At 38.1% G+C, this 19,679-nt stretch overlaps 1 protein-coding gene across 1 annotated transcript in view; it reads right to left on the minus strand.

Moving 5' to 3' along the window:
• Positions 1-19,679, minus strand: part of GPR158 (G protein-coupled receptor 158) — a 421,455-nt gene that overhangs the window by 4,013 nt on the left and 397,763 nt on the right. The window contains exons 8-11 of the mRNA XM_059404156.1: positions 11,729-11,867; positions 4,978-5,083; positions 1,261-1,407; positions 1-467 (exon numbers count right to left, since the gene is read on the minus strand). The exon at positions 1-467 is cut by the window's left edge and continues 4,013 nt beyond it. Of these exons, the coding sequence (XP_059260139.1) occupies positions 1-467; positions 1,261-1,407; positions 4,978-5,083; positions 11,729-11,867 (859 nt within the window). The remainder of the gene's footprint in view (positions 468-1,260; positions 1,408-4,977; positions 5,084-11,728; positions 11,868-19,679) is intronic.

Genomic DNA, 19,679 nt, shown 5'->3' on the forward strand with positions numbered 1-19,679 from the left:
TCTGTGGACTCGGTCTCACTGTTTTCTTTCAGTTTCTGGGTTAGTTTTTTACTTGACAGAGACTCCAGTGTGGAATTTTCTGTAGCCTCCTCTTCCTGACTTTCCACCGGTAAACTGTTGGACTCTTCCGTGTGCTCCCTCACGTGATCGTAAGTGCTGTGCGATTTCTTTAGCGAGAAGACTCGGTTTCTCAGGGACTCCTCTTTGGGCTTCCCGGTGTTACCTGAAGACTCTTGTGGGTTCTTCCTGGTCAGGGCAGTGCTTTTGGTCATGCTGTGGTCTGTGACTTCCTTGTCCTCTTTGGAACACTGCCTGCTGACCGTCTCTGGGATCTCGGTGATGCGCCTCATGATCGAACGGCCCAAGCCCTTCTTGGAGCACCGCTTTTTCTGGAGGTGGGGGTTATTCGTAATCATCTTCTTTCTTTTATATATTTCCAGCTGGGCATAGAGTTTCTTCAGCTCATCCTGCCAGAACAAAAGCAAATTCACAGAGATGCAGAACTTAGTGGTTCAGCCAGATACTATTACTAAATGTAACTTGGTCAGTAAGCTTGAGCTCTTTAGGGAAACTGACCTAAAGCTTTTCACACCACGTGTGCTCCTCACCCTTCTCCTCATTATTACTTTTCTGATGAACCTGTGCTCTGTTACCCATAGAGTTTGAACTTTAAGACTTAAACACATGCATCCTGCACAAGGAATGAGCCCACTGGACTTACAAGTTGTGTGGGTCGGACTTGACCTTGGCCATAACAAAACACAGCATTTCGTGTTTCCTAATCAATACTGGAAGCATCATGTAGCCATTGATAAAATTACCTGTAATGCGGATTAGGTTTAGGGGACAACAGACCATCAATTACTAAAAGCAGTTTCTTACTCCAAATGCTGATATACTGTCACAGATCACTTTCAGTAATCCGGGCTCTCTGCTCGCAGATCTATCCTATCTCTCTACCAGCAAGATGTCAGAACCTGTAGTAGGGAACGTGTATCATCAGTTCATCATCATGACTGCTCCTAAGTCAATTGTGACTGTCAAGATTGGCCTGTGTAACTTCTACCATGATGTGGGTTTTAGAACCGGGTTAGCCCCGCATTCGATGTTTTTCAGTTCTTAGGCACACACGTTCCCCCCTCTCTTTTTCCCTCTGGACCCATGTGCACACAGGTGAGCATATGGATATGTCAGCCCACACGTGCTTGCCTGTGTGCACGGGGTGAGCCCGAAACAGGAAGGCTGAAATATAGACATTACCCGAATGTCTTCCGGGTCTAAGCTGTGCTCACTCCACGCGGAGTTGATGCTGCTGTTCAGGTAGGACCCAGACCGCCCCAGGTCCAGCTCATCTTCATACGCTTCCGTAGCAATGTCATCTCGGGGGTTATTGCTTGAATGTGAAAACTGCAATAGAGACGCCGAATGAGCTGCGGACATTAACCCGCTGGCAGACACAGCAGAATAATTTGTTAAAGGTTCTCATGTTCATATCATTTCTTCAGCTTAGATGAACTCATTTACCAAGCTTCTTAGAAAAGATCTGTTGCTATATTTATGTTTTGCTTTTCATGTTACGCACTAGAGCTCTTAGGCCATCTTAATATGTGGTTCCTTATTACGTGGTTCTCTGACCCCTATTTTCATCTTTGTCTTTTCCCAGGCTCACACGGTTCACTTACAGTACTCCTCATACATGTGGTTTGCATTCTGAGAATGAAAGTAAGTCAAAAAACCCACACAAATGTTCTCCAAGAGTAGGAATCTGGACCCACTGGCAGCTGGAGGGAAATATTTTTCTTGAGCAGTAGGGTCTACCTTGTGTTTCTTGTTCTGCATCACCTAGGGGAGGCTATAGGTCACCAAAACGTACAACTGGCTCTGATCACAGACAGTGACTTTGAGTCTATGACACATGGCTCCAGAAATGTTGCCTCCGAGACCTAGGGGATAGGAGATCTGCATGCTGGCATCAACTGTGTCGATAGTCAGACTGGAAACAAATCACGGACGCTCTCTGGAGCACAGGGCTCTTTCTGCCTAAAATGATGATCATATCTAAGCTTAAAATGCAAATGTTCACTGAAATTACAGAATTTTTTCTCAGGCTCAGCATTCCCAAGTGCCTCCTTCGTCACATTTTGAGGTATTTTTATTATTTTCACGTGGTCTTTGAATATGTTTGTTCATGGACTCTTGCTATCTCTATTCTTCATCAGATGGAGATGTGGAGAAGAAGGAAGGGGGAAATGATGGAAATCAGGAAGAATCAAAACAATTTGGCCATTTCACGTAACATAAAAGCCCACGGATCGTCCTATGAAAATGGAGAGAATGGTCTAGGGAACATGGGTTCTCTTCTCCCAGCTGCTCATCAGGTCAAATATTCCTTTAAAAAAATTAACACATTACCCTTTCATGATACAGAGCTATTTTAAAATGTCAGTGCTTGTTAAAATATTTAAGTGGCAGGTGAACATCTATATAACATAACATGAAACAGCAATTCTCTACGTAAGGAATCATGAATGTTCTGTAACTGGAACTGACTGAGAAACCACAGAAACAGGCGACTCTTTCCTTCATTCTTCTACTTACAACTGTGGTTCTGACATGTGTCAGGAATTTAAGGCCATAAAGATGAGTAAAACAGAGCCCCTCTCCTCCAAAATCTCAAATGCTGCTAGGAAACCACTCAGAAGTTATTGATAAGAGAGTAATTGTTCTTGAGCACAGTCTCAGAGATGATCGTGAGTTTAAGGAACACTTTTCAGATAATACACATTTTCTGCTTTATTATTTGACCTTAGTATTTATATCTATCTAAAAGAACATTTTGAATTCTTGTCTTCACCTATTTCTTCTGTGTCCCCCTTGTCCACAATATAAATACCACAAGAGCACATATTTTATCTGTCCATTATTCTTATTCCAGGATATAGAACAGAGCTTAGCGAACCTCCTCAATGATTTTGTTAAATTATCTCAAGTTGCGACATAGTTCACATACCATAAAATTCTCAAATTTCAATTGTACAGTTGAGTGCTTTTTGGTATATTCACAGTGCTGTGCAACCATCACCACTATCTAATTCCAGAATATTTTCATCACCCCCAAAAGGAACCTTACACCCACGAAAGCGGTCATTTGTTTCCTCTCTTCCCTAGCTAGTGACAACCACTAACTTGCTTTCTGTCTCAACAGAGCGGCCTGTTCTGGACATCTTATATACATGGAATCACATGAGATGTGGCCTTTGTGTCTAGCCTCTTCCACTTGGTGTAATGTTTCCAAGGTGCGTACTAGCTGTAGTGCGTACTGGTGCTTTACTCCTTCTTATTGTTGGGCAGTGCTGCATTGTGTAGATGACACTGCATTGTGCTTCTACGTTTATCAGTTGATGGATATTTGTATTGTTTCCACTTCTTAGCTATTATGAATAAGGCTGCTAGGAACATCCATGTATCAATCTTTGAATGAATATGTGTTTGAATTCTTACCACTGAATGAGCCGTCTGTGTGTGTAGTACCTCCATCTAATAAAAAATGTAACCATATAATGCAAAGTATGAAAAAAGGAGAAGATAAATTGCAGTAACAGATTAGTCCATGAAAATGTGGCTATTTGGTATATATAATTCAAGTAAGGAAGAAAATAGGAATTTTGTTTTGTTTACATTTGTTTGCCCTTTTAGTCAGGCTGAATTTCAGTGTTTCGCTTATTATAATGTTTCGCTGGAGTGAATGACAAGCAATCATAAATTCCTGTCTCAGCTGTGTTAATATTATATTGTGGTACTAATACAGATAAATGATGTTCCAATATTTTGTTTTTCTATGCGTAAATGAGGAAAACAATAATAATGATCTAACTTGGGGGCACCTGGGTGGCTCAGTGGGTTAAAGCCCCTGCCTTCTGCTCAAGTCATGATCCCAAGGTCCTGGGATTGAGCCCTGCATCAGGCTCTCTGCTCAGCAGGGAGCTAGCTTTCCCCTCTCTCTCTGCCTGCCTCTCTGCCTACTTGTGATCTCTGTCAAATAAATAAATAAAATCTTTTAAAAAAATAATGCTCTAACTTGTGTGTTTTTTCCCCACACTCTGATATCATATTATTTCATTGTAAGCTGTTTTATTGCTATCATATCATAGATGAAGAAACTGAACCTCAGAGAGATGAAAAGTTTTAGCTAATGTCATACTGTATAGCCACTGTGAGTGTGAACATACATTTTTAATCCGGGTATTCTGAGTGCTGGCCCATTTTCCCCCACTTCGGTATGCTGTCTAGATAAGTCTTTGCCAAAATCTATCATTATAAAGCAAGATTTTTCTATACAAAATATTATAATTATTTACATAACAATTTTCTGAATGTTTACAACACAAAGCTTCCTGAATATAAATCCCAACAGGAGGATTCTTAGAATCTCTTTAAAAATTACTTTGATGTTATAGGTACAATAAAAGTTACCTTGGACCCATGATTAAATCATATCTGAATATAAAAATATTTGAGAAAGGGGCACCTGGGTGGCTCAGTTGGTTGAGTTTCTACCTTCAGCTCAGGTCATGATACAGGGCATCGGATTGAGCCCCAGATGGGGCTCTCTGCTCAGCAGGGAGCCTGCTTCCCCCCTCTCTCTCTGCCTGCCCCTCTGCCTACTTGTGATCTCTCTCTCTGTCAGATAAATAAATAAAATCTTAAAATATATATATATTTGAGAAGGAGCCAAACCAGATGATGAGTTTTGTACAAACTGAAGCATTTTAAAATTCTATGGGATGTTTAATAAATTCTAAAAGAAAAGAGATATCTAGTTCCCTGAGGAGAGAGCTTTAAAAACATTTTAGTGTCAACTAAATCTCCACACTTCCCTTTCCCTATATTGCCAGATACTTTTTTTTTTTTAAAGAGGAAACAACTCCATGCTTATTTAAACTGTCTTACAAGAGAAAAGTAATGTTAAAGGAATACCTTTGGAATCAAAAGCAACCCAATGGTGACTGTCACAGTCAAATGAGTATGTGCAAAATACAGCATTAGCATCCAGTCAGACTGAAGTCTTGAGGCAAGAACGAATCTGAAATGAGAATTCACCAAGTTAGTAATCCAACAAGATCTCTATTTAAAATACTAGGATATTTGGAAACTTTTTTTCCTCAGTGTTTTTTAAAAGCAAGCAAGCAAGCGTGAAGAAAGCTGTACTGTCGTCTCTGTGGCACACATTTTCATCACAGAACAAGACCCAGAGTAACTGTGACTTACATAAGACCTGAACTCCTTATTTATTATTTTAACTTATCAGTAGTAGGAAAGACAGCATATAGACATATAATATGCTAATCATTTCCTGGAATAATTATTTTGCATGTCAATGGAATGTCTAAAGTGAAAACAGTGAATACATGTGAATTCAAAAGAACAGATTTACAAACTAGTGGCTTCAGGCAATTTGGGTTATAAGACACAGCCACATAATTCTTGATTTTAATCTTTTTCCCTTGAAAACATTAATTAAGAAAAAAGGGGTGGGTAGTTATCTGTCTTTGTGAATGACCTCAGAGGCTTAAATGATAAACAATGCAATGGTTAAATGAATATACTAATGGTTTGTAATATACATCTTTTAAAATAAAGATTTTAGTTGTTGTGAAGTATCAAATTGTTTTAAGATAACTGAAAATCCTATCTTGCTGAGGAATTTATAAAACGGTGTTCTAGGACAGTCCTGCAGGCAACGTGTATAGGAAAAATTCAGTACTGATACCTACTCTGGTGATTTTGGAATGTTTTCATGAATCAGTAGGTCTGTGTACACACGAAAACTCAGGTTTTAAGGACTCATTCTTTTGCGGAAACCAGGTGATGTTTTATTAAGGTCATTTTACAATCATACTCTTCTTTTAATTTTTTCCCAAGCATTGTTTCTCCGTGAAAGCTAAATAGGAGATTTTATTGTGTTTAGAATGAAAGAATTGGCATTTTTTAAAAAGATTCACTTATTTATTTGCGATAGAGAGAGAGGGAGTAGAGGGGTGGCAGGGGCAGAGGGAGAGGAACAAGAGAGACGCAGATTCCCCACTGATCGCTTGCAGAGCCCCATACAGGACGCAGCTCCCCACCTGGAGATCTTGACCTGAGCTGAAATGGACAGTCAGATGCTCCGCTGACTGAGCCATCCAGGTGCCCCTAGAGAATCAGCATCCTGATACACTGATATATGTCATCATATTTGAAAAGCTAACATCTTAAGAAAATGCTTATGATAGAATCATAAAACAAACACATGAATCTAAAACCAGAAGAAACTCATTTTATACCTGCATTATGCCGTATTCATGACAAATTTACTGAGTAAATTAGCATTATTAATACTTGAAACAAAATTTTCATCAAGGGGATTTCTTCCTCATTTTCACCTCCATCCCAGCCCCCGTCTTCCTAACCCTCCTCCCCCCAAATCGAGCTAAAGTGGAAGCTCGAGAGTTGTTTGACATGGAGATAGTTTCCTCTGTGTTTGGAGACATAAAACAGACTTAAAATATATACATAGAAGTACAGAAAGTTCATGATGGTTTACCTATAACCAAATAGCATTTTAAGAATTAACAACTTCTCTAACTCCTTGGCGAAAAAAGTGGCTTTATGCCTGCCTTGAATATGATTAAATGAATAGTCACTTTGTTTGGGAATGACATACTTTTGATAGACCCTGTGCTGGGTCAGAAGAGATTTTTTTTTAGGCACTGAAATAGGATCATCATACTCAGGAACAAGTAACAGTACCTGAGGCATAGGACTGAGGCATAGAAGCAATATAAAATTGTGACCTGGAAAATTATACAATCCAAATCTGCTGGGGCCATTTCCAGCACTGGAGCAGACAGTTATATCAAATGAGATGGATTTACATTCTAAAAGTGTTCTCATGCACTGAGAATTTCTGTCTCAAATGCCAACACAAGTGAACCTGAAGCCAGCCTGACGATATCTGAAAAGAACATGGTTACATATATTTTAAATTAAAACGGTGAGTCTTCCAAAAAGCTAATTTGAAGTACTCTATACTAACATCAACTGATCAAATTAATCAGTTTTTAAATACTGCTAGGTTTGTTAGGTTGCAGTTCTGAGTAGAAATATCTTAAGAAAAAGTGGGTTTTGCAGTCTTCTTCAAGATTTTTCTTTAAAAGACTTTTTCAACTTCTAAAAAATAGATCTAACAGTCAGGAACATAGAAATAGTTAAAATTGAGGTTAAGAATAAAAGCAAACTTTTTAAAAGTCTTGCACTTTCCCAAAGCTTTGCTCTATGCTTAGTAAAGGATTATAGAACAGATTAGGCAAAATGCCTTCTGCATTATTAGACTTCTAGACTTAATCCTTTTAGTTTATTTTTGCTCAGTCTGGCAATTTGGTGAGAATAAAAGTAAATCTGCATATAAATATGTAGTCATAGCTTTAAGTTTATGTATTTATGTATGTAGATATGTATCCACAGTTACGTATATATAATTTTATATTTTAAGCAAACAGGAATGAACATATATGCCTATTGATAGAGAATATTTGCTGATGTTGGAGGCTTTACTTAATATTATTTCATTCTAGTAAAAATCTACAAAGATGGGTCTAGTTGATTTATATTTTTATGTTATTGTTTCCTATTCTTAGACTTTATCAACACTGGAACCACAGCAGGTATGAGTTCAGTCCACATGTAAATAAGAAATTATAGGGGCGCCTGGGTGGCTCAGTGGGTTAAAGCCTCTGCCTTCTGCTCAGGTCATGATCCCAGGGTCCTGGGATGGAGCCCCGCGTCAGGCTCTCTGCTCTGCAGGGAGCCTGCTTCCTCCCCTCTCTCTCTCTGCTTGCCTCTCTGCCTACTTGTGCTTTCTCTCTGTCAAAAAAAAAAAAAAAAAAAAAATCTTTAAAAAAATAAATAAGAAATTATATATACTTGATTTCTTTAATTATTACTGCCTATTGCTTTCTCCCTGCTCATCTCCCTAAATCGGTGTTCTGTAGATTTACTGTGTTAAACTATAATTTAAACAATAATTCCATCTTTGGTCCTTTATGGCCATATAATTAAATTTCCAAGACAGAGTAGCTTGTCTATACTATAATTCTTTGAAGCCAACATGCCACAACTAATTGGGTTTGGTCTATGGAGAAAGGTAAGTTGAATTTAGAACTTAAAAGTAGGGCTTTCCAGCAATGTCCACAATAGCCAGACTGTGGAAAAAAGTAGAATTCCATCAACAGATGAACGGATAAAGAAGATGTGGTATATATACACAATGGAATACTATGCAGCCATCAAAAGAAATGAAATCTTGCCATTTGCAATGACATGGGTGGAACAAGATGGTATTATGCTGAGCAAAGTAAGTCAATCAGAGAAAGACAATTATCTTATGATCTCCCTGATACGAGGAATTTGAGAGGCAAAGTGGGGGAGTTTGGGAGGTAGAGAAGGAAAAAATGAAACAAGACGGGATTGGGAGGAGACAAACCATAAGAGACTCTTAATCTCACAAAACAAACTAAGGGTTGCCAGGGTGAGAGGGGTAGGGCTAGGGTGGCAGGCTTATGGACATTGGGGAGGGTATGTGCTATGGTGAGTGCTGTGAAGTGTATAAGCCTGATGATTCACAGAACTGTACCCCTGGGACTAATAATACATTATATGTTAATTAAAAATTTTTTTAAAAAAGTAGGGCTTTTCATTCAGATTTTTTTAAGCTTGTCTAAGAAAATACCCAAGCCTACCAAGGCAAGTCACTTTGCTACCACTAGAAGTTCTCCCTGTTCAAAACTTAAAGGGACTATACAGTTGTGTCAAGGAAAGCTGATTTTTAAGTAGGTCATGTCTACCAACACAAAGTCTACTAGGTTCAACATGTACAACTCAGTCAGATCTCGCATCTCTGTGAACCCAGCTAGGCTGATGACTGTAGGAAAGACCTAAACAAAGTAAGAAAGTTATTATTATTATTATTATTATTAAAAGCAAGCTCTATGTGTAGTGTGGGGTTTGAACTCATGACCCTGAGATCAAGAGTCACACGCTCCCTGACTGAGCCGACCAGGTGCCCCTAGAAAGCTATCCTGAATGAATATTTAGAATACATTTCTCCTCACCTCGGCCAAGTATCAAAACAGAGTTTTCTGAAGAGTAGCTTCTGTTACCAGATGTCAGTTGAGATTTGGGGGGATATCATGGTGAATGGTTTGGAAAGTGCTGGTTAAACAAACTTAACTAGCTTTCCTTATAGCAGGACTTCCTGGTATGTCACACTGTGCTGTGACATTCCTAAAGGGGAGCTACCAAATGCAATGTGTTATAAATATCCAAAAGTGATATCCTAATATATTAACAGTGCTTACCGTCATCGGGTGGTTTGATTAGGCAGTTTATTTTAATCATTTTATGATTTATCTATAATAACCACCTATTGCCTTATTAGGAATTTTTAGAAGTTCATTTAAAAAATAACTATCTTGCCTACTTGGGCAAACTGAGAGTTTAAAGTCCATTGAGGGATGCCTGGGTGGTTCAGTGGGTTAAGCATTTGTCTTCGGTTCAGGTCATGATCCCAGGGTCCTAAGATCCAAGCCCTGTGTCGGGTTCCTAGCAGCAGAGAGCCTGCTTCTCCCTCTCCTTCTGCCTGAAGCTCCCTCAGCTAGTGCGCGCACTCTCTCTCTCTCTCAATGTGCTAAATAAATAAATAAATAAATAAATAAAATCTTAAAAAAAAAAAAAAGAAAGTCCTTTGAAAAAACATATTTAATGATGAAAACAGAACAGATGTAAATCTTAAGATAGAAAAGGATAAAGATCAATTTAGGTAAATGCTTTGAACAGATTTAATTTCTCAGGCAATTAATTTGATTCTAAGAAATACAGCAGCTGATGTAGGGCAAAAGTAGGAATCCCTTTGCATGACCTGGTCACATTCTGACAACAGAAGACATTTAAACATGTCTGTAAATTTCTTCTGGCATGCTTATAACTCTTTAATTGGTTTGTTAATACAGCATTTAACTTACAAATGGTTCTAGAGAAGCATGTTTGTCGTATCTTGAAACGCAGGCGTTTGATATTCTGGAAACAGACAACGAAAATGCAGCTTTTCTTGGGAGATGGTTTGGGAGAAATGTGCAGGCTGTGGGGCTCTGCCCACAACAGTGTTCTTCAGAGCTCACTACAGAGCATCCCCTCTCACATCCTTCAGCTCTAGTCCGAGGAGAAGTGAGAGAGCCTTCTTTTTGCCTATTTATAACATTGTATTTTGTTTTGCATCTTTCCTTCCTCGTTTCTTTTTCTCTTCTCTCTCTCTCTTGAGAGGGGGCAAGACAGAGCAAGGAGGCATATTCCTTTGATTCCTGGTGCTTTGATGGAATTTCTAGGGTTGTCAAATCATAAATACTTCTTTTCTTACTTAAATGTTGAAAAAGTGTAGGTATGCCTAAGGTTCAGCTGTTCTCTGGTATCATCTATTCCTACAAATGCAAGATGTAACTTGATAATTATTGACTAAAGTGAGAAGTGATACATTTCTAAAACTTCCAAAGATCCACACCTTCCCACTCTGACTGCCACCATTATTTATCACTGTTTTTCCACTGAGGGAAAAGACAAATATTCAAAATTTCTCAGTAAACTCTTATGTATGTCCTAACTTTGTCGAGCAAATGAATGACATTTTTTTGTTGCTTTGCAAGTTATAGGATTCCTTTTTTTTGTTCTCACTGAGGTTTTCATTTCATTTTCAGATATAAATAGGTGTAAATTCTCTGAAGATAAGTCATACATATTTCATTTTGTTCACTATCATAAGCTACTTGCTTCCTCCTTTGTACTTACTGACTAGAGTAATAAATGGGATATTAAGAAATGGAGGACCAGGCCATACTAATAAAAAGTCATTGCTAAAAAAAAAAAAAAAAAAGTCATTGCTAAAATGTGATAGTGATAAAACCTCATTGCACACAAAAATCCAGTCATCGGGTTGGAGTGGTTTTTTTGGTTTTGAATTTAGCAGAACTAGTACACATAAGTTGACTATCTGAGCATTAAGATTTTAAAAGTATAAATCAGTGTATTAACATGAATGGAAACATAGACGATTTATCTACATCTACTTTATAATGTAAGCATGTGTTGTTTTATATCTTCAGAACAAAAGACATTATCTATCATAACAATATTCAATGATATTGCCATAAGTGGTTTAATTAATACAGTAATATTGAGTTAACCTTCAAATAAATAAAGGTAATAAAAAACATTAGAAGTAACTAAGAACATCAGTTTAGGAAAAAAAAAAATAAAGGGGCACCCGGGGACACAGTTGGTTAGGTGTCCGACTCTTGGTTTCAGCTCAGGGCACGATCTCATGGGTCCTGAGATAGAGCCCCACGTTGGGCTCTATGCTCAGTGCAGAGTCTACTTGGGTTTCTCTCTCCCTCTCCCTCTGCCCCACTCCACTGTGTGTTCTCCCTCTTTAATAAATAAATCTTAAACAAACAAACAAACAAACAAACAACAAGCTATCTTCATTTGCCATTTGTGCAAAGACAAAGACATTAGTCAACTTAAAAACACCATCCTTCCTAAATCTTTCCCTTATGCATGCTATCCAGTTTTGCTATTTAAGTTAAACTGAAACACACCAGAGAAACAAAACGGTTATTTACTAGCTCTACAGGGCACTCGCCTGATTGTGTGGAATACAGCAGAGATAATGAGCTCGTTGTGAACTGCAACAGCCATATAGCGTGGCTCATGAAACGCTGACGGCACCGTCCGCACTGCATAGCAGAGATAAACACCCCACAAGAGGAATAAAAATTCAGCTGTGAGAAGGGAAAAAAAAAAGAAAAACAATCTTCCATTAGTTTTATAGGTGAATAATAATGTAAAATTTAAGTTCTTTAGCATGCATTTTGTGTTTGAGAAACATAAGTTCAGTTAGAAACAGATGCATATAAAATGTCATTCACATATAAATACATATGACATATTTATTTTAAGATTTTATTGAATGTAACAGAAGATTTTACAAAGGTATAGCTTGGTTTTTCTTTTCTTGCTTTCTTAAAACTGTGGTTGGCCCCTCAGATTTTTCTTTTGCTAATACCTGGCTTTTTCCTAAAACAAATATAAAATAATTTTCCACATTCCCAACCTAAGTTTAAGATACTCATAGAGCATCTGGGTTGTAATGAAGTCATCAAGGCAACCAAGGCTTGTAATGTGTTTATATCCAGCTTCTAGAAATTTAAACTCTTACTGTATTGAATCTGGTTCCACAATGTAAAGATACCCATTGCCAGAAATGTGAGAAAATAGGTTGTTAAACATTCAGTGGCATTTTTTATAAATGAACCATTATTTCTTCACACATGAAAGAAATCTTATCTTTTATGGGTGGAGTGCTGAAGGCTTCATAAAATTCACAATCGTCTTATTTGTGGGGCTCAAGTCAGAAGAGACAAGCATAGCATAGCATTTAAACATAGGGCTTTGGAATCACACTAGACCTGATTGGAAATTCTAGTTCTATCTCTAATTAACTTTGCATAATCTAAGCCAACTTAATATTTCTGGCCACAGTTATCTTATCTGGAAAATGACAATAACAAAAGTCCATATTTCACGAGATTATTTGCTAATGAAATAATGAATATAAAGCACTTAACATAGTTTCTGTCTGGTAGATATTAAATAAAGGAATAAATAAAAACACACATTAAATGGTTCTTATTGTTGAACATCTCATTTGACTTTTTTTTTTCCAACCTGGACATCACTATTTTAACTCATTCTGACCAATAATTGTTCAATCCATTTTCTATCTTAGTGACACGACCTCACTGGAAGATAGTATCTAAAGAAGATCATATCTAATCCATCAGAGTAAAGAAGAAAGCTTTAATTTGGAGAAAGTCTTCAATCAAATGCATCACTTCAAGGTAACCTACTTACTTATCTATTGAAACATTGACTTCCATTCCCATATGTCAAGTTGTTTACCTGCCAAGCTTTCAGCATATTTCTGTCAGTATTTAAACAATAGGTAGTGCCCTAATTACTGAAAATCCCTTAAGTAAACACATCCTTTAAGAGTTACTCTAAAACCCTGATGTGGTCAGAAGCCAAATATAAAATAAGCCACACTCAAAGATCTCCATGAGATTTATTCAGTCCCAGTTATTCAGTACGTTGGCCATTGGCCATGTGCTATAAATGTTTTTTTTTTTTTTTGGTCCAGCCAAGTTCTACTGGATCAGGAAAAGTGAATCAGGAAATGCTGAGGTCTTCATGTACAACTTTCCTTCCTACCTCTTGTATTTCTGTCCATGGTACTATTATTGCCTCTTTACCCAGGTGTGAAATCTCTGCACCACCCTTCACTGGTACATTTCTACTTTGAGCTGTTTTTCATACAAATCATTCCTCTCAATGCCCACAATGACTATCCTTTAAGTGCCTATGTCACTCCTTATTGGTTATAATTATTTTTCAACTGCCCCGTCTAAACCTGGATTTACCCTGAGTTCATTCGTTCTTCATTTCCTGAAACTTCCTTTGGATCACATCAGGATTTGTCCAAATCCCTGGTACTCCATGTGGAGTAGCTGATTCACATTTCCACTACAGGATTCACTAAGACTCACTTAGGGCCCAGGAAATAATTCCTGCCCCCCGCAAAGAAAGACTAGAAGGGATTCATGCCTGGGTAGACATGTGCTCGCTTTTAAGATTTTTCTTGCCACCGAGGCTTCATGTTAGCTGTCCACTTTGCTTATTCTTTTGTACCTATATACTTTTCTTAGCCCCTGACTTATCTAGTTGCTGACCCTCAGGCCAGACTTTGGTAAGGTGTTGTGTGCACCTTCATTCAGAAATCAGTAGTGCCTTACTATTATTTTACAGATGCTTGGTCGTGGCACTTCTTGTCCCCTATGACATCATGGTATATGTCCAGCATGATCTTCCAGGGCTCCCCAGCATGAACTCTAAGCTGATCTAGGCAGACTCACCCTCTGAACCCTTCAAAGATTCCTCTTGCTTCTGAGTCTTCATTCATGCTATTGCTCACCCATGAAATCTCTCACCCGCATTTCCAAATTCAATCCAGTTTTTCCATGTTTCATTCAGGTCCTACCTCCATCGCAAGGCCGCATGAATTGATTTCACTTTGCATGGAATTTTCCTTCCTCTAATATCTTACAGTTTTTAACTACTGATATTACGAAATGCAGAGAATAATCCCACACAATATATAACTGAGAGAAAATCGTGGAGTCTTGTTAATCACTCCATTCCTTAGCCCCAACTAGTGATGACCTTCATGGCAAGAAGTGAGTCTTTATCTATTTATTTATTACTTACTCACTTTTTAAATTCAATATAATTAACATTCAGTGTTTATTCATTTCAGGTGTACAATATAATGATTCAACAAGGAACTGAGTGAATTATTATTATTATTATTTTTTTTTGCCTCTGCCTCCTTACATAGCTCAACAGTACTGAGCAGACATAGATAAGATTCAATAAATATTTGTTGAATTGAAAGAACCTAGATGATACCAGTTTCAGGTTATTAGAGGTGTAGAACCTCTGTTACCTTGGCTACTCCATCTAAAGCTGCAGGCCTATACATGATCTAAAGGTTATATTGGCATTGTTATTAATAGTGGTAACTGCTGTTTACTGATGGGCCACTAAGAGTATGGTGATGTGTTTGGCAGTTAAGAATAGTTAAAGCAAAACTATTTTTAAACAACAGCACAAATATATGGTGTAATTGAAGGATTCACATGTAACTGACACTGTCTCCTTTTAAAGACACTCTTCCCTGCCACTTATTATAGTGTTTTGATATAATGTTATCCTGAAGATTGAGAAAAAAAAAAAAAAGGACAATAGCTAGGTTAATTAGGGTATGACAATGTAGAATTACATTTAAAAATAAGAGATAAAATAAGATTCCTCCTAATGGCTACGCTTAACATTAAAATCATTTCATTAGCAATATCAAACAATATGCTCTAGCTGAAAAACAATTTATTATTCAAAGTACCAATTAAACTAAATGTGATATATGAAAGTTGTGCTTAGGAAAAAAATCAGTTTCATATAATTAACTTCAAACTAACATCGCAATTAGGAAAGAAAATATGCAGATGTTACCAAATTTTGCAGTGCTATTACGTGGGAGTTGAAATATGTGTTGTGCTTCTGCTTTAGAAAATAATTTCTGTGGTTAAATGATTTTGATGGGAGGCATGAGTATAGTTAAAAAGGGAATTGCATTTATATTTAAAGATCCAAATAGGGCTTTCAGAAAACCGAGGTATTTTACTTTTAATCTATAAAGGATAACAGTTTGAAAGTTAACTACCACAGCCTTTTACAAATTAATAGACCATAATGAAAGTGATTTCACGTTATCATTCCAACGGGTTGGGTCAAGCAAAGAAGTGAGAATTTGTATCAGCTCTTGAAGGTGTCTTAGCTCTGTGATCTTAGAACACCCACAAGGGCTGAGAGAAAAATGACTTCAAAGTACAAAGTCTCTCACAAGATGTGGTCTCCTGCCTTGCCATGTTGCAAAGGAATTTTTTCTTTTTAAGATTTTATTTTTTATTTATTCATTTTTTATTTATTTCACAGAGAGAGATCACAAGTAGGCAGAGAAAGACGGGGAAGCAGGCTCTCTGCTGAGCAGAGAGCCTGATGTGGGGTTCAATCCCAAGACCCTGAGATCATGACCTGAGCCAGAGGCAGGGGCTTAACCTGCTGAGCCACCCAGGCGCCCTGGCATTTTTTTCTTAATAACATTTTATACTTCTTAGCCCCTTTAAAAAAATGTTTATATGGCACAAATAAATGTACAGATGAAGCATTTAGGTTTCATTTTTTTTTTTTTTAATGTCCAAGGATTTCTTGTAACGTCTTCCTCTATTTTCCCTCTAAGTCCTTCAAATTAGATGTCCACTGTCTTTATGCTAATAACATGGCAGCTGGCACAGAAGTGATCATGAAGGATTAACCAACCTCAATAATCCTTGAGACTAGCTCAAGTTCCAGTATTCTAGGGTTCAATAGGCACACACGAGCCTTTATATTCTGGAGGCTTAGTTGCCTTTTCTTTGGTTAAAATGAGAACAGTTATCAGAGTTATAAGGCTTAAAACAAAGAGAATGATACTTTTGATAGAATTTTAAAGCTAGGGGCACCTGGGTGGCTCAGTGGGTTAAGCCTCTGCCTTCAGCTCGGGTCATGCTCCCAGGGTCCTGGGATCGAGCCCCGCATCGGACTCTCTGCTCAGCGGGGAGCCTGCTTCTCCCTCTCCCTCTGCTGCTTTGCCTGCTTGTGGTCTCTCATTCGTTCTGTCAAATAAATAAATAAAATCTTAAAAAAAAAAAAAGAATTTTAAAGCTAGAAGACACTTTATGAGACCATGTAGTCTGGGGTACTTTTTTTGAGTGTGTATAGGATCGTCAAGATGGGTGACTGGTGAATTGCTGTTACTCAGTTTGCCTGAAGTGGGTTTATTCAGCATTGGGACAGCGAGTGACGGAGAAGGTAGATGTTGCAGTAGGTTTCCCAAGCACGACAGTGGAGGCAGGAATGTTTGTCTGTCCCCTCCTCAGCTTTCTGGAAGCAGTAAAAGGGATGGACAGTGTTGGGCTACCGAACAAGCCTGTGGAGAGCCTTGTACCCCTGTTGCCCTCACAGAGTGCACAACAGAGTGGAGCCTGGAGCACAAGGCTCTTTAGTTCCTGACCAGTGTTCTTGAAATTACATCCCTGGCCTGAGGGTTTCTTTTACTCTATTACTAACAGGTAGAGACAAAACCTGGGGAAATATTGTTTTAATCCTACAGAAGAAAATTTCCAAGCAGTAATTTTTTGTATTTAAACAATTAATATGTTAATCATAAACAGCTAGTACTTCCACTTGGACTGACGTTTTGTCCCCTCAATCTGACTTGGTAGCGAACATCTGTTGAATGTGTCAGGCACTGTGCTAAATGCATTTTGTACATTACCTACATGCGTGAAAGCTTTATTATAGGATGGGGCAAAATTATGAATGTCCCAATTTCAAGCTTGCAGCAGAGATCCTGTGTAGTAATAGCAAGGAATACTGTTGTTCATCATCTGAACTGTGTAGGTCACATAGTGACTTGATGATTCCATTCTGGTCCCCCGGAGGGAGCTCTCCGAGGCAAGAACTGCGGTGAATGGTCACACATTTGCATGCTGGCTTTTCTTGAGAGGGAAAATTAGAAAACGTATATTTTCTTCCCTCTGTCCTTGGCATGGGCACTTAAGAGTTTTAAATTCTGATGTGGGATGACAGAAATTTAGTGAAATCAGACACTACACAGCTTATGGACACACAATCAAGATCATGAATGTAAGAAGGGCTCATAAAGACAAGAGTGGGGACCTCTCCGGGCACAGGGTCAATGACGGGGCAGCAAGTTTGGTCTTCTAGTAACATTCTTCTGTTTCCCTCTCCTGCTCATTGGCCTTTGTGTTGTTTGAGGAGGGAGCCGGAACTGGGATTATTTGTTACCATTTAAAAAATACATCTAAAATTATCAATCTTTTTGTAAAGACTGACAGCATTGGCAATTTGCTTTTGCTTGGGCAACGTCTCTAGATTTACACATACTTTTTGAAGGACTAGCTTGAGTGGTTTTAGGTTGATTACAGTGGGGGTTAAATTTCTGTTTGTTTATATTCTGCTTTTGGGGAAAATTATTTTACTTCTTTGAGATGTAGTTCTTTATATAACCTTAAAGGGCAAAGAGAGAATAAAATATTTTATACCTTAATTTTATACTTAGAACATCATTTTCTCTTTTGGAAGTTTAAAAAAAAACTAACTTCCTTGTTCAATTTCTAGCTTATAAAATCTTTGAGACAATTTTGCTGAGTTAGGCTTGGCTCGGGACCTTGCTTGACAACTGAGTGGCAGATTTACACGGTCATTACAAATCTGCTTTTTTCCTGGCCAAGTGATCTCTTTCTTATTTAATGTATTCCAGAGTTTTGACTACTTTGGGGAATGGGTCTCAGTGAGTAGAAACTGAAAACCCACATACTTTTCTCCTCCTAAGTAATCTAATCTCAGAGGAAATGGTAGCGCCCAGCTTTCTATAATCACTAAGGAATCAGAATGCTTGGAGCTGTAAGAACACGCTGAGACCCGCAGTCCATGCGGACTAACAGCTTGTTGTTTGAACTATGACAATCGTTTTAATACAAGGAAAAGATCTGCCAAAATCTTCTTGACAACTGAGCTAATCTATAGACTATTATTCTTCAAGAAACAGAAAATGGCTTTTTTCCCCTCCTTTTCTTTTTAATTTTTTTCACTGTTCCAAAATTCATTGTTTATGCACCATACCCAGTGCTCCATGCTATACCTGCCCTCCATAATACCGACCACCAGGCTCACACAACCCTCATTCCCCTTCCCTTCCAAAACCCTCAGTTTGTTTCTCAGAGTCCATAGTCTCTCGTGGTTTGTATCTCCCTCCCAATTTCCCCCCACGCACTTCTCCTCTCCATCTCTCAATGTCTTCTGTGTTATTCCTTATGCTCCACAAGTAAGTGAAACCATATGATAATTGACTCTCTCTGCTTGACTTATTTCACTCAGCATAATCTCCTCCAGTCCTGTCTACATTGATACAAAAGTTGGGTATTCACCCTTTTTGATGGAGGCATAATACCTCACTGTATATATGGACCACATCTTCTTTATCCATTTGTCTGTTAAAGGGCATCCTGGCTCTTTCCACAGTTTGTCAATTGTGGCCATTACTGCTATGAACATTGGGGTACAGATGGTCCTTCTTTTCACTACATCTGTATCTTTGGGGTAAATACCCAGTAGGGCAATTGCAGGGTCATAGGGTAGCTCTATTTTTTAATTTCTTAAGGAATCTCCATGCTCTTTTCCAAAGTGGCTGCACACCAACTTGCATTCCCACCTCTTCAACACTTGTTGTTTACTGTCTTGTTGATTTCAGCCATTCTAACTGGTATAAGGTGGTATCTCAATGTGGTTTTGATTTGATTCTCCCTGATGGCTAATGATGATGAATCCATGGTACTGGCCAAAAACAGACACATAGATCAGTGGAACAAAGTAGAGAGCCCAGATATGGACCCTCAACTCTATGGTCAAATAATCTTCAAAAAAGCGGGAAAAAATATACAGTAGAGAAAAGACAGTCTGGTCAATAAATGGTGTTGGGAAAATTGGACAGCTATATGTAGAAGAATGAAACTCAACCATTCTCTTACACCATAGACAAAGATAAACTCAAAATGGATAAAAGACCTCAATGTGAGGCAGGAATCTATCAAAATCCTAGAGGAGAACATAGGCAGTAACCTCTTAGACATTGGCCACAGCAACTTCTTTGAAGATATGTCTCTAAAGGCAAAGGAAACAAAAGCAAAAATGAACTTTTGGGACTTCATCAAGTTCAAATGATTCCATATAAATGTTTAACATTTATATTGAGGTCTTTCTAGATTTGTTCACCTTGGCGGGTGATCTTTCTACCTCTAGTACACAAACGCTGATTCCATTCCCAAGATTAGGAAGATTTCCATGGAGAATTTGTT

Source organism: Mustela nigripes, chromosome 6, assembly GCF_022355385.1.
Source record: "Mustela nigripes isolate SB6536 chromosome 6, MUSNIG.SB6536, whole genome shotgun sequence".
Classification (NCBI taxonomy): Eukaryota; Metazoa; Chordata; class Mammalia; order Carnivora; family Mustelidae; genus Mustela; species Mustela nigripes.